Raw genomic sequence first — 14,900 nt, 5'->3', positions numbered from 1 at the left:
TGGAAATCTTATGCCAAGGGCCTAGATCATGTATGTAAACTTATTTTGCAGATGTATGCAGACCTCTGCCGTAGCCACATGGTTCTATTCTCTTTGGTAATTTAGTTACTGTATGAGAGATGGCTTTAAGCAAAAACTTATTAATAATCTGTCTAATGTGACACCACACATTTTATATGTAATCTAATAAACTGTGTTTTTTATTTTATTTTTTTTGCTGTTTCTTATAGATTGGGCCTGTTCCGTGAAGCAGAAAATCAGTTTAAATCCGCACTTGTACATCAGAACATGGTGGATACATTCCTGTATTTGGGAAAAGTAAGTTCCTAGAAGTTATATCACTACATTATAGGATCTTCATGGTGGACTCTGACAGTGAAAGTACTGTTGACCAACAAATCGACCAGCCAATGTTTGTTAAAAAGACCTCAGTCTGCAGCAATGGGAGGAATGTTTCCAATGGGAAATCAATTACAGATTTGGGTCATGTCATTTGTTGCTCATTTAGTCTTTCACACAATTAGTCGCAGTATTTTCCACAGGGGTCTTGCGAGTGATTTGCACAGTCGATTTGGATTGTATAAAAAGGAATAGTTACTGTATTAAAATCTACTTTGTTTTATAGAACATTGAGATAAATTTTCTGTTTTTTTTGTCATACGCCCCCAGCTAGGGCAGTAACCCAGGAAATTATTAACTGAATTTTCTTTTTTTTCTTTTCTATAAATCTGTATTTCAGGTGTATGCTCGCATGGACCAGCCTCTGACAGCACTTTCTACTTATAAACAAGGTTTGGACTGGTTTCCTAAAGAAGTGACCCTTCTGTGTGCTGTGGCCCGAATTCAGGAGGTTAGAGTCGGCAAACGATATCTCTGGTTGTGCTATATTGCTACAAATAACCAGACACACTCAATGCAGAGCTCTGCTCAGATGTGTCTGTTGTCTTGTCACTTCATGTTCCTCAAAAAAAAAGGGGGGGACTTTTCGGTTGTTCATAAAACAGCGGTGTTGCCCATAGCAGCCAATCAAAATTTACACATGCAATAAAAACCATAGGAATAGACCTTTTTAAAGGACTATTCTGGGACTAAAAATAAAATTAATGGGGCAGAGCATTGTGTAAATAAAAGAAATAAGGCATACTCTCCTCCTTTTAAAGGGGTTGTCTGACCTAATTTTTTTTAAATATAGTTTTAGGCCCCCAGTGCCCAAAAGCATATAAAAGCATTATATTCACTGTGGTACCACACCGCTGTTCTGGCGCTCTGGCCCCTCCGCATATAACAGGTGGCATAATGATTCTTCTGGCCTGGGGATGTCCCATAAACCTGTCACGTGGGCTTCTAATGTAGAAGCCCTGACAGGTTTACAGAATGTTACAGATGATGTTGCAGTGATCACATGGGTACACAACCTGTAACAGCTGCAGCCAAAGTAAGCAGAGGAGCGGAGCAGCATGGCAGAAGGGGTGGTGAGTACGATTTATTTTATACATGTATAATATAATATGATTCATCCCTCCACCACCACCAATGTTTTTATTTGGAAAACTCCTTTTAAGTGCCCCCCACACCATCTAGCACAGGAGCTGCACGCCCTGTTGCTACTATCCCAGTGAGGTTGGGGAGGTCATGTGCTAATCAGCGAATCATATGCTTCAGTGGTAATTTTTGGCAGGAATGACACAGTATAGTTTTTATGGCATTAGTTTTTGTGATAGATTACTACCTTACAACCTTGGTGTGGGTTCACACGAGCGTGTTTTGGTGCGTACTTAGGTGCGTACATACGTCCGCACCTAGGTACGAGCAAAAAACGCGTGAACACAGCTGCGTGCTTGTTGTCAATGGAGCTGTGGCTGCTGCCGGCGGCTCCATTGAAAACAATGCTCTGCCGGCCCCCTGCATTCTTTTTCAGAGAAGGGCTTTACATATAAGCCCTTTCCTGAAAAAGAAACATTTTAGTGCAAAACAAAAAAAAAAAAACTGACCCCTCCACCACTGTTGTAACCCCCGCGGGCATGAAGAACACATCTGCCGCATGCGTCAGATGTTTCCTTCACCCCCGCTAGTTAAAAGAATGCCCTGCTGCTACATCTGTGGCAGATGCAGGAAACGGAGTTCTTCAATTCTCCACCACAGCTGTCACACATGTCAGCTGCGGTAGAGAATCCTGCTGCTGGCATCCCGTCTATGGCTTTTCAGGGAAGGGCTTCATAAGCCCTTCCCTGAAAAGCCATTTAAAATAGTGCAAAAAAATAAAGAAAAAATACTCGCCTCCCTTCAGCAGTCGGGGCTCAGCCATGACTTCTGGTGCTGTCCCTGGCTCTGTAGTTTTAAGCTATCAGCAGCCGGGGATTAAAAATCCCCGCCTGCTGGTAGCTCTGATTGTGGTTGGCTGAAGTGCTTCAACCAATCACAATCAGAGCTACCAGCAGGCGAGGATTTTTAAATCCCCAGCTGCTGATAGCTCAGCAGCGCTACAGAGCCGGGACAGCGGTAGAAGTCCCCGCTGAGCCCCAGCAGCTGTCAGTGGCTTTGCAGGGAAGGGCTTCATAAGCCCTTCCCTAAAAAGCCTTTTAAAATAGTTTTAAAAAAAAGTCACCTGCTGGGGCTCAGCGTTGACTTCTGCCGCTGTCCCCGTCTCTGTAGCTCTCAGCTATCAGCAGCCGGGGATTTAAAATCCCCGCCTGCTGATAGCTCTAATTGTGATTAGCTGGAGTGCTTCAGCCAATCACAATCAGAGCTACCAGCAGGCGGGGATTTTAAATCCCCGGCTGCTGATGGCTCAGCAGCGCTACAGAGCAGAGGACAGCGGCAGAAGTCAACGCTGAGCCCCAGCAGCTGTCAATGGCTTTTCAGGGAAGGGCTTCATAAGCCCTTCCCTGAAAAGCCAATTAAAAGTAGTGTAAAAAAATATATACTTACCTGTCTGCCGCTGCTGTGTTCCCCGCAGAGGAATTCTTTAATTCTCTACCGCAGCTATCAGACATGTCAGCTGCGGTAGAGGATTCTGCTGTCGGCATTGATTTCAGGTAAGGGCTTTGAATATAAACCCTTCCCTGAAAATCAAGTAAAAGTGGTTTAAAAAACCAAAAAAATAGATACTCCCCTCCCTTCAGCTGCTGGGGCACAGCCGCCTCTTCTCCTGCTGTCCCCTGCACTGTGGTGCTGATCTATCAGCAGCCAGGGATTTAAAATCCCCGCCTGCTCAAAAAGCTGAATCTGATTGGCTGAGGTGCTCAGCCAATCACAGGCAGCTCTCCCCGAATGAATGACAGGTGAGAGCTGCCTGTGATTGGCTGAGGTGCTCAGCCAATCACATTCAGCTCTTTCAGCAGGCGGGGATTTAAAATCCCCGCCTGCTGATAGATCAGCACCACAGTGCAGGGGACAGCAGGAGAAGACATGGCTGAGCCCTGGCAGCTGAAGGGAGGTGAGTATCTATTTTTTTTTGTTGTTTTTTAAATCACTTTTACTTGATTTTCAGGGAAGGGCTTATATGTAAAGCTCTTCCCTGAAAAATAATTCAGGTGTGCCAGCAGACCATTGTCTTCAATGGAGCCGCCGGCAGCAGCAGTGGCTCCATTGAAGTTAATGCCTGCATTTTTTAATTTATTTATTTATTTTTTACACTAAAATCTTTCTATTTTAAGGGAAGGGCCTATATGTAAAGCCCTTCCCTGAAAAAGAATGCAGGGGGCCGGCAGCAGCCGCGGCTCCATTGAAAACAATGCGTGCATTCCCTATCTTTGCAGGCACGCACCTGTAAAACACGGACATGTGTACATACCATAGGGAATGCATTGTTGTAAATACAAGTGTGTTTTTGTGCATGCGTATGCACGCACCAAAACGCGCTCGTGTGAACCCACCCTTAGATGTATTGTCCAAGTATTATGTGCTTTTCTGTTTCACTTCTCATGCAGGAAATGAATAATCTGACGTCTGCCACAGAATATTACAAAGAGCTTCTCAAACAGGACAACACTCACGTGGAGGCCATCGCTTGCATAGGGAGTAACCACTTTTATACTGACCAACCAGAAATCGCTCTGAGATTTTACAGGTGAGTTTTATAGTGCAGCTAGCAGAGGCCATAAAGGTTATGGCTAATCATTTAACCAATAACTAAAGTTAGGACAGAGTTCAGAATTTAAATCTCCTCCAGGAAAAAATAAAACGTGAAAGTGTTTCACTGCTGATTTTTAGTTTCATTGAAATGAGTCAAATCTGCAGTAGAATCCCACAACAGATGAGACTTGCTGCAGATTTAAAGCCTACTCTGCCCTGTACTTTTTTTTTAATTTCATACACCTATGAATAGGGTTCTGCAAAATTGTCATTAAACATTATGATCAAATATCCAAACCAATAAACAGATTTAGTTCCATAATGATAACTGTTCACAGGGGTTTTACAGTTATTCTATTTTATATAATAAAAAGCTCTGCGGTGTTTTTGCATCAATTCTTCATGTTTTTTAACATTTTTAAAAAGAATATTAAAGCAGCTGTCTGGATATAGAAGTCAATGGCCTGTCCTCAACACTTTTGACAAAATAAAAAATTCATACTAAACTCCCATGCCCATATATTTTCTGAACGTAGACCCCTTCAAAATAGTAAAAATATCACTCAGTGTATTCTATACATAGGGACCTTTTTGCAATTTTGTCTCCAAGCATGATTTTTTTTATAAAAAAAAAACAAAAAAAAAAAACACAAAGTTTTATATTAGTGGCTAAAAGTTTGATGTAAGCAGACTAGAGATGAGCGAGCATTGCCCTTAGCGAGTACCTGCCCGCTCGAGACAGAAGGTTCGGGTGCCGGCGCGGGGGAGCGGTGAGTAGCGGTAGTCAGCAGGAGGGAGCGGGGGGGGGGGGGGGGGGGGGGGGGGAGAGAGAGATCTCCCCTCCGTTCTGCCCGCTGCCCGCCACAGGCACCTGAACCTTTTGCCTCGAGCGGGCAGGTACTCGCTAAGGGCAATGCTCGCTCGAGCAATTGCCTTTAGCGAGTATACTCGCTCATCTCTAAAGCAGACGTTTAGATGTACAATTTAAAGGACTTGTCTTACATAAATAATCACAAAGGTGCAAATCAGTTTGATTTTTTTTTTTTTCTTTTTTTAGCACGAAACATAATTTTGCAGAAATACTCTTAATTGCTGGCTATTTGGGGTCTTGCTTCCATTTGAATTGCTGTCCACTGCCTGTTGTTAAGCGATGCCCATCTCTGATAAAAAGACTGACAGGAATGGGTGGAAGTTGATGACTCATGGTGCCCATAGACATTTCTTGGGAGAAGGGGGGGGGGGGGGGGGGTTGAGCTGCTGGAGAGAGATAGGCAGAAAGACTCACGTAGATGTGCCTGCTGCTAATAGTAAGTGATTTACAGCTACTGAAATCTCATCTTTTCTCCTAGTCTTCAACCACCAGTATAGAGTCAGCTGAGAGTTGCCTGTTGCAGCTTATACTCCATTTAGATGCAATGATTATCGCTCAAATGCCGTCTTTTGAGCAATAATCGTTGTGTCTAAACACGCGGCCATCGTGTACTGTTCGTGGACTATTCTCTCATCTCTAACTTTCAGCTAGCTTAAAGTTAACGATGAGCTTTATCAGTGCCGTGCACTGAGTTCTCAGTGGAATACCATACTATTATTTCAGCTGGTATCCCGCTTGGAGAACAACGCAGGAGTATGCAGAAGACAGCGCTCCAGATGTGTTCTGCATACCCTGCTCAAAGCGCTCAGCTGTATACCAGCTGAGCACTCTGTGAACACAGCAGAACTATACAGAAGACAGCGCTCCAGCTGTCTTCTGCATACCCCACCCGGAACGCTCAGCTGTATACCAGCTGAACGCTCTGAGAACACAGCAGAAGTATACAGAAGACAGCGCTCCAGCTGTCTTCTGTATACCCCTCTTGGAGCACTCAGCGGGACAACAGCTGAGCGCTCTGAGAACACAGCAGTTCTCAGAACGTGTAAATACACACAACGGTTATCGCTCAGAAGATTGCGTTTGAGTGAGAATCGTTGTGTCTAAATGGGCCTTTTAGATGCTGCAGTCTGCCTTGAACTGTTAAATGGCATCTTGGCTGTCCCTGCTTAACACAGCTAGTACCTGCCAGGTAAGCGCAACGGTCTTGGCTCCCAAGCATACTCCATATCTCTCTTCACCATGATCGTGAAGTACATGTATGTCATCGGTACTTAAGTGGTTAATTAACAATTGTCCTATTATTTTGTTTCTGTGCAGACTATATGCATCTCCATGCTAATGGACAGCATACAAATTAATTGTAGTGCAATCCTGTAGTCTTGCGGTCTACAAGATCAGACTACATAGATATTTTGTTGTCTGTTACCATGGAGAGGGCATAGCCTTTAAAAATACTTCAAAGGGTACTCCTATCTTATATAGTGATGACCTATTGCTAGGATATGCTCTCACTTTATGATCGGTAGGGGCCTGGACCTTTTAAGAGGTCCAACAATTCTCAAAATGAAGTGCTATAGCCCCTTCACAGTTTTTCTGTATACAGCAGCGCCCCGGCCACCTGGCTGTGTAGGGAATTGCAGCCATCTCCTTGCACTTTAATGGACTGCGGGGATTCTGTTGTGGAGGTTAATACTGTGAAGGGGCTTTTTCATTCTATGGATTAGTAAGTGTCATTGAAGCTGGGCTCCCACCTATCATAAATTGATGACTTATCCTAGTGATTATGTCAGGATTCCATGAGCTGGAAATACCCCATTTATATTGTAAGGCCTGTTTCTTCTGCCATAAATCTGCTGAAAAATCTGCATACGTAGCATATAGCTTTTACACTCTACATTGAAAGTGATAAAATCTGCAGCAAAAGTTGACATTTTGCAGATTTCAAGACTCTGCACCACAAACCTGTTTCTGTGTGGAAAACCTCTGCAGCGTGTGGATGAGATCTGTTCACATAGCATCCAAGTGGCAGATACTGTAATCTGCTGCAGATTTCCCATGTGCACAACTGCAGCATTTCTGGTCTATGTGGACATACTTTTAAGCTACTTAAAGGGGTTGTCCCGCACCGAAACGGGTTTTTTTTTTTTTTTCAACCCCCCCCCCCCCCCCCCCCCCCCCCCGTTCGGCGCGAGACAACCCCGATGCAGGGACGTAAAAAAAAAACCGCTCAGCGCTTACCTTAATCCCCGCGCTCCGGTGACTTCTATACTTACCGGTGTAGATGGCCGCCGGGATCCTCTTCCTCCGTGGACCGCAGCTCTTCTGTGCGGTCCATTGCCGATTCCAGCCTCCTGATTGGCTGGAATCGGCACGTGATGGGGCGGAGCTACACGGAGCCCCATTGAAGAAAGCAGAAGACCCGGACTGCGCAAGCGCGTCTAATTTGGCCATTCGACCATTTTAGACGGCGAAAATTAGGCGGGCTCCATGGAGACGAGGACGCCAGCAGCGGAGCAGGTAAGTAAAAAACTTTTTATAACTTCTGTATGGCTCATAATTAATGCACAATGTACATTACAAAGTGCATTAATATGGCCATACAGAAGTGTATACCCCCACTTGCTGCCGCGGGACAACCCCTTTAAGAGGGTGAAGGTTTCTTTTAAGATGTTATTGCTTCCCTCCATCTATTAACAGTTTTTCCTTCACAGGCGCCTCCTACAGATGGGTGTCTACAATTGTGAGCTGTATAACAATTTGGGGCTGTGTTGTTTTTACGCCCAGCAGTATGATATGATCCTGACCTCCTTTGAAAGAGCGTTGTCTTTGGCTGAGAACGACGAGGAGGTCGCTGAGGTCTGGTACAACTTAGGACATGTCGCTGTGGTATGTCCATACACTGCAAGACAAAAAATGGCCAAGAGGTTTCATGAATTAAAAAAGGCAAAAGTATTATTAGTGATACCTTTAACTGGCTAAAACTGAAAACTTACATTTGCAAGACATTGTACATGAATTACATTAATGGGGTTTTCTACAATTTTTCTTCTAGTCAGGTTTTGTGTTTCCGTTCATCGGAGTTTTCAAATCTGTCTGTGCTGTCAGTAAATGCAGATAGTAAAATGCTGAAATTGCTGCCAGTTCATGCCCTGCTCAAACATTGCTCAAACCCAGAGAGCTCTGAGTTATGTACATATACATAGTGCATGTTTTCAGTCTCTGGATCTAAAGAGGAATGTTCCGATACACTGACAGCAAGCAGAAAATTTGAAAATGCTGAAGAATTAAAAGCTGTTCTGTCAGCAGGTTCATGACGTTTGACTCAGAGCTGAGTTACAAGTCATGGAGGTGGGCTGTGCCAGCTTCTCCTCGCTCGTATCGTACAGACTGACAGCTCTCTCCCCTTTTTGTGTATAGGGAAAGAGCTGTCACTCCGCATGCTGCGGATAGGGAGAGGCCCCACGCTGCCCCTCTCTGCGACTCGTAGCTCAGCTTGGAGTCAAACTTCTGAACAGAATCCCTTTAACCCCTTGAGTGGCACGCCCGGAAATTTTCCGGGACGAGCTCCACTGCTCATAGCAACATAGCCCGGAAGATTTCCGGGCTATGTATCACTATGGGAGCTGCAGAGCACAATGCCACAAGCTGTGACAGTGTGCTCTGCCTGCACAGACCCACATAGAGCAGTGCAGGACTTTGAAAAACCAGCAGAAGATATTGCCGACATGTCGGCAATGTCCTGCTTTGTTTACAAGTTGCCATAGAGACCATCGGCTTGTCAGAAGCAAGCCGATGGTCTCTGTGGCAGGCAGAGCTGGTTGTTAGCTGTCAGAGGACAGCTAGGTACCAGCTCTTACAGCAGAGATCAGAGAAAACCTCCGATCTCTGCTGTGTTAACCCTTTACATGCTGCAGTCTATGTGACTGCAGCATGTAAAGGGCTGTCACTGCAGCATGTAAAGGGCTGTCACCATCGGACCCCCGGAATGTAATCAGGGGTCCTGATGGGTTCCTGTGGAAGTCCCCTAAAGGGACAAAAAAAAGAAAAAAAAATTTAAAAAAAAAAGGAAAAAAACAAAAAAAACACTTGTCTCCCTTTACTTTGTAAAAAATCAAAAATACTAATCACACATGTGGTATCCGTGCTGCGTAATGACCCAGAGAAGGAAGTTAATACATTATTTAACCCCTTAATGACATGGCCCCTTTTTTTCTTTTTTCCCCATTTCTTTTTTTCTTCCCTCCTGTTTAAAAAAATCACAACTTGTCCCGCAAAAAACAAGCCCTCATATGGCCATGTCAATGGAAAAATGAAAAAGTTATGGCTCTTGGGACGCAACTGCAAAATTAGTTGAAATTCAATGATTAGACCATTTTAAAAAACCTGCCCTGGTGGGCACAACAGGGTGGTAGGAAACCCGCCACTCAAGGGGTTAAAGCATTTTATTTTACAATGCGTCAAGTAGAGTTCAGTAAAAACTGCTACCTGAAATTCCGAATTGTTGATTTTGGAAAGGAATCCTGCCCAGGCTTGGAATATCTTGGACCTTTTGTTCCATTAGTAACTGTATGTCCAGAAGAAACACAATAAGAAGTTTCCATAAAGTCACTAAACAGACTCTCAATGCTCATTCTAGACCACCAATGTCTGTGTAAGACCTTTAATGGTACTATGGGATGTCTTTGTCTTGTGTGACAGAGCATAGAGGAGAATAAACAGCCACTGCTTCATGTAAACCTTCCAGCTTGAACCTTTTCTAGTTGGCTACTCATGGAGATTGATTTGTACATAGTTTCTGTTACATGTTGTTTTATTTTATGTATTTGTGCTTTAGGGCATTGGAGACCTGAACTTGGCTTATCAGTGCTTCAAGCTTACTTTGGCCAATAACAATGACCATGCTGAAGCATATAATAATTTGGCAGTATTGGAAATGCGTAAAAATCATGTTGAGCAGGTCAGTCATTGATGGGGTAATGCTGTACACTTGCTGGTTTTTAATAGGGAAGACACTGTATGGGGAATTCATGCATTTTCTTTTTTTCTGTGTTTTTTCTATCTATTAATTGTGAATAACTCTCCTCCATGTTATTGCAGGCCCGAGCTCTACTACAGACATCTGCTGCCCTTGCACCTCACATGTACGAGCCGCATTTCAATTTTGCCTGCCTTTCTGATAAGGTGAGTAGTGTATTTTTATTGCCTAGGTCAGTGACCTATAGATGTATACGGTAGATCGTGTCACATCCTCATACCTATTTTTATTGCCGACATTTGTAAGGACTGTGAGGTGACAGAACTTTGCATGGGGTTTTTGGGCTGTTCATAATCTGTATGGGTCATTGCTTCCCAGAATATGGACAGGTATGAATTATGAGGGTTTTCTGGTATAGTGTACATTAACATCCTCAACAGGAACGTGCCTGCAGTCTCTTAAAAAGGTATTCCGGGACTTAATTATTAATGATCTATGTTCAGGATAGGTAATCAGTAGTTGAACAGTGGGGGTCTGCTGTTAGTGCAGGCAGAGCTGGAAGCGGACAGCTCTGTCCACATTGCAGCAGCCTAGGTTGGTAATGTGGGCACAGCTTTAGTTATTTCAGTGAACAGCTGGTCTTTGGGGTTCCTGAGTGGCAAACCACTGCTGATCTGTGCTGAGGATAGGGACCCAGTGGCTAAGTCCTGGAAAACCCCTTTATTTAATGTGCTGATTGTGAGACCACCACCTGCCCCTTTTTGCCGTGCCATTGGCAGGATTAAACAGTCAGATTGAAAGCCCAATCCTGTACTTTGACAGGGAATGGAAAAAAATCAATTCCTTATCACAAAATAAAAGTACAGATAACAATTATTTAGCAATGTAACCCTGTGGTGGTGTTCCCTGTGCAGAGGGCGATCGGAGGCATGCAGAGAAGATACGATCTGCATCTTCTCTGCCTATATGGCCTCCAGACATGATGCAAAAAAGATCCGCGGCCGGATCTTCTTTCTTCTGCATGATGGATGCACTTGGCACGCCGGCAGGCATGCCACGCGCATGCACCGTGCCTTTTTTCTTTTTTTAAAACTCCTGCTTTCCCGTGGATCTGCAGCACATCCGCAGTGTCAGCTGCATCCATGCCACAAACCAGACAGCGTCTATTGACTTCAATGGAAGCCATCCCTGCAGGATCCGCAGGAAAATGGAGCAGGCTGCGTTCTTTTCCCCGCTTGCGATCCGCGCGGTGGGAAAAAAATGACATCTGCAGGTATTTAAATGATAGTCTACGGGCATATTGAACTGCGAATCATGCACATGGGTGACCCACGCCGATTCTGCAATTCAATTATCCATGTGGACATGAGTCCTATGTCTATGCTAATTACTGGTAACACTGATCTAATGGGCTGTTTACCATATCATAACTCAATAATCTGTTTGCAGAGACTGTAGGGCCCAAATAAGTAATGTTTTTTCTGCGTACTTGTGCATCATAGTAAAAGAAAATAAATCCAGTAAAATGTAAGAAAAAAATTATATCAGGAGGTAAAAATTGAGAACTTATAAAAGTTAGAAAAAAAAAAATTAAAAAGTCACACCTCTACTTCCAGAGGCATCAACCCTTTTTCTATAGTTGTGGCAGCTATTTTTACAAAAGAGACACCGCTTTGACAGGGAAAGTGTGAAAGGGATTGTTCAGGACTTTAAGTGCATTTTCTGTTAATGACATAGCCTCAGGATAGGTCATCAATAGATGATCAGTGGGGTGTCTGCTGCTCAGGACCCCTGTCGTTCAGCTGATTGTTGGCACTGCTGTCAGTGTGGCTAGCACTGGAAACTAACAGCACTGACAACATTGCAGCAGCCTGGCTTGGTAGTGCAAGCACAGCTCCCATTGAATTCAGTGAAAGCTGTGCCTGCAATACCAACTTGGGCTGCTGCGTTTTAGGCAGCGCAGTCCATTTACTGCACGGTTCATGCTGACAGCGGCACTCGAAATCGGCTGATTGGCGGGGATCCCTGCTGATCACCTATTGATGTCATATCCTGAGGTTACATCATTAAGAGAAAAAAAACACCCAATGTCCTGAACAACCTTTAACAGTCTATCGTATGTCACCTGACTGCGTCCACTGAGCTTGTTTGCTTTGTTTGACCTTGGCTTCAATGCTTTTCCAATTGCTGTGTACCATCATAAACCTGGTTATTCCTTACTACGTTCTTTTGCAGATCGGAGACCTGCAGAGCAGCTACCTTGCTGCTCAGAAGTCAGAAGCCGCGTTTCCTGACCATGTGGAAACTCAGCAACTCCTTGAAAAGTTGAGGCAGCATTTTGCAGTGATATAAGTCCATTGGTCACACACAGCAGATAATGTTCCCTAGATATTATTGGAAGCTGTGTAGAAAAAACGATTTAACGTTTACCGTGTGGTTCTACTGATAACACTAATGTAACCCAGGAGATGGTTGGAAAACAATTAACCCTTAATTAACTGTCTCTGAATAAAAGCTTTGCAGCTGCCATGTTGGATTTCTCCTGCAGTAGTCAGTCGTAATTAGAAGTTTCGGGCTCATTCACACTTGTGTATAAAAAAATGGATCAAATATGGATGCATGATATGGATCTGTTTATTTTCGTTTTTTGTTCCTATGTCGTATGTGTTTCTGATCCATATTTTATTACAGTAATTGTCTACTTCCCTTTCATCCATCTTCTGTTTTTTGTTTAGATTTTTTTTTTGTTGCTGTTTTTGTAATGTTGAAGTATGGATGATGATAAAAAAACAAAAACTTTGAATGTACTTGTGAACTATGCAAATATATGTCCTTAAATTCAACCCTTTGAGGGGCTAAAAATGGTACCGCTAACGATCCATAGGAACATGCTCTGTATTGAGGAAAACACTGTGCACCTAAAACTATGGAAATAGAAATAAACTACTTAAATGTATTAGCAACATTTTTTTTTTCAAGTAAAAAAAAAAACATAAAAAGGAATTAAAGGAGTTTATGGGTTTCATATCTTTCTTTTATACAACTGCTTATGGCCAAAAATAATAAACAGGCCTATACTCGCCCCATCCTGGCTCCTGCCGCTGTACTTACATGCGGACTCTGCAGCTTGTAAAGAGACCTGATGGGGTAAACGGAGAGACGACACTGGAGCTGCAGAGAGACAGAACAAGTGAATATATAGGCTCTTTTATTATTTGGGGGCATAAGTGGCTGTATTTAAAGAATAAAAGAAAAATAACTTGGGACTGAAAAAAAAATTCTATGACTGTGGACTCTTCAAAATTAAGAAATAAGCCCTACGCTCCTTGTTGAGTTTAGAAGCGCTGGTACCGGTTGCTCCAAACCTGGAAGAAGTTGGCTGCACTCACATGCAATTCGTTGTGTATGTGACCACCCCCGCACACCACCACCACCACCCCCAGTCAGGCACAAGCTACCATGAACAGCATGTGACCATTGAAAGCTGTGATGGACTGAGTGGTCATGTGCACATTGAATGGCAAATGAACGGTAGAGCCACAAATCTTGTTACAGACAAGTGTGAATGAGCCCTTATGTTGCAAACAGTTGATATTTGTTTTCGGTCATATGTGTGTAATGCCATCAACCAAAAGTATAGTCACATGATCCAGTAAAGATTTCATGCTATGTTGCAATAGATAAGATTCATTGCCTTGTGAACAGGTAGATGTTGGTGTCTGTGGCAGGATTTATTGGACTCCACCTGCTCTTATCTCTATAAACTTGGCTGAGCTGTGATTACATGGTAGTCTAATTGCTCTTGTGCTCAGCATTTACTGAGGGTGTGTCCACACATGGCAAAGATCTGCTGCAGAAGCAATTTTTTTGGACTGAAAATCGGTTTTGTACACGTTTTTCTAGTTTTATATAGGCAAGTTCTGCAACGGTCCAAATATGCTTTGTGTTTCATTCCTCACTATGTTCAAGATCTCTGATTGCTGTCAGTCAGCGGGAACATTCTTGTTTATGACCAAAGGTTAAAAACCTGTACTGATGGTTACACAATTTACCTGACTGTCACATTGCAAAAAAGCTCATAAAGTGTATCAAGCCGGATAAAAGAAACACACACAGAAATACAACAGTAAATCCAGACCTCCCTTAATGCTACCAGCGGGATCAAAGTGATGATACGTGGTACAAAGAACAAATAAGTTCATGACAATGACCTATACGTATTCTGCATTTTTCACTAGTTTTCCCCCTCTGCAGGCTCCATCTATAATGCTCATTTTTCCGTGCCCGGTGGGGTGTAGACTAGCTGTTATGATATCTGTAATATACAGCACACAAAGTTTCACCCCTATGATTTTTCCTCGTATATAGAGAAGTACTGAGCAGTGTAGATATGAATAAATCACTTGGCCTGATATAGGAAAGTCACTGCCTTTTGTGTGTATGTCTTTCTCTGTTTGTCTCTCTCATTTGGCTACACTTACTCTAGACTTCAATGGGCAGCATGTAATTAGTTCTGTCAGTGAGTTGACAGTTCGTTTGATTGGAGTTGAGAATAAGAAGAGGAGAGGAGCCTAAAAAGTAGAGAAATGGGCATTTTTCTTGAATTGGATATATTACAAAGTTTCTTATATTCGTTTGTATTATTGATGCGTGGAAAGTTTGTTGAAATGATAGTGACCCTTTACATAATCTTTGTTCATATATGTAATGGTTACCAAAGAGTTTCTCCATAACAACACTGTATCAAGTCTGTGAAACACATAGCAGTACATTCCAGTACATGTAATGTGTAATTGGCACATCATCTCCATACAACTACACATATGCAAAACAGACACCTACACCAGCTGATCAGGTATGTTCTTCATTTTCAGTTACATTCCCATCTCCATCCAATGGTATAAAGGTATTTTTGTTACAATTACATGAATGTAAAATGGTTTGTAATTAGAAAATAAATTATTTTAGTATTTGAGAATC

General features: G+C 43.0%; 1 protein-coding gene across 2 annotated transcripts in view; it reads left to right on the top strand.

The window, feature by feature from the left end:
* Positions 1–14,900, top strand: part of TTC8 (tetratricopeptide repeat domain 8) — a 29,173-nt gene extending 14,273 nt beyond the window's left edge. For both annotated transcript variants that reach the window (XM_066607579.1, XM_066607580.1), the window contains exons 8-14: positions 231–318; positions 740–850; positions 3,930–4,069; positions 7,657–7,831; positions 9,780–9,902; positions 10,043–10,126; positions 12,156–14,900. In XM_066607579.1, the coding sequence (XP_066463676.1) occupies positions 231–318; positions 740–850; positions 3,930–4,069; positions 7,657–7,831; positions 9,780–9,902; positions 10,043–10,126; positions 12,156–12,272 (838 nt within the window). In that variant the 3' untranslated portion in view covers positions 12,273–14,900. The remainder of the gene's footprint in view (positions 1–230; positions 319–739; positions 851–3,929; positions 4,070–7,656; positions 7,832–9,779; positions 9,903–10,042; positions 10,127–12,155) is intronic.

Source organism: Eleutherodactylus coqui, chromosome 6 (genome assembly GCF_035609145.1).
Source record: "Eleutherodactylus coqui strain aEleCoq1 chromosome 6, aEleCoq1.hap1, whole genome shotgun sequence".
Taxonomy (NCBI): Eukaryota; Metazoa; Chordata; class Amphibia; order Anura; family Eleutherodactylidae; genus Eleutherodactylus; species Eleutherodactylus coqui.
The sequence above is the reverse complement of the archived record's forward strand: the minus strand, read 5'-3'. Positions and strand labels throughout refer to the sequence as shown.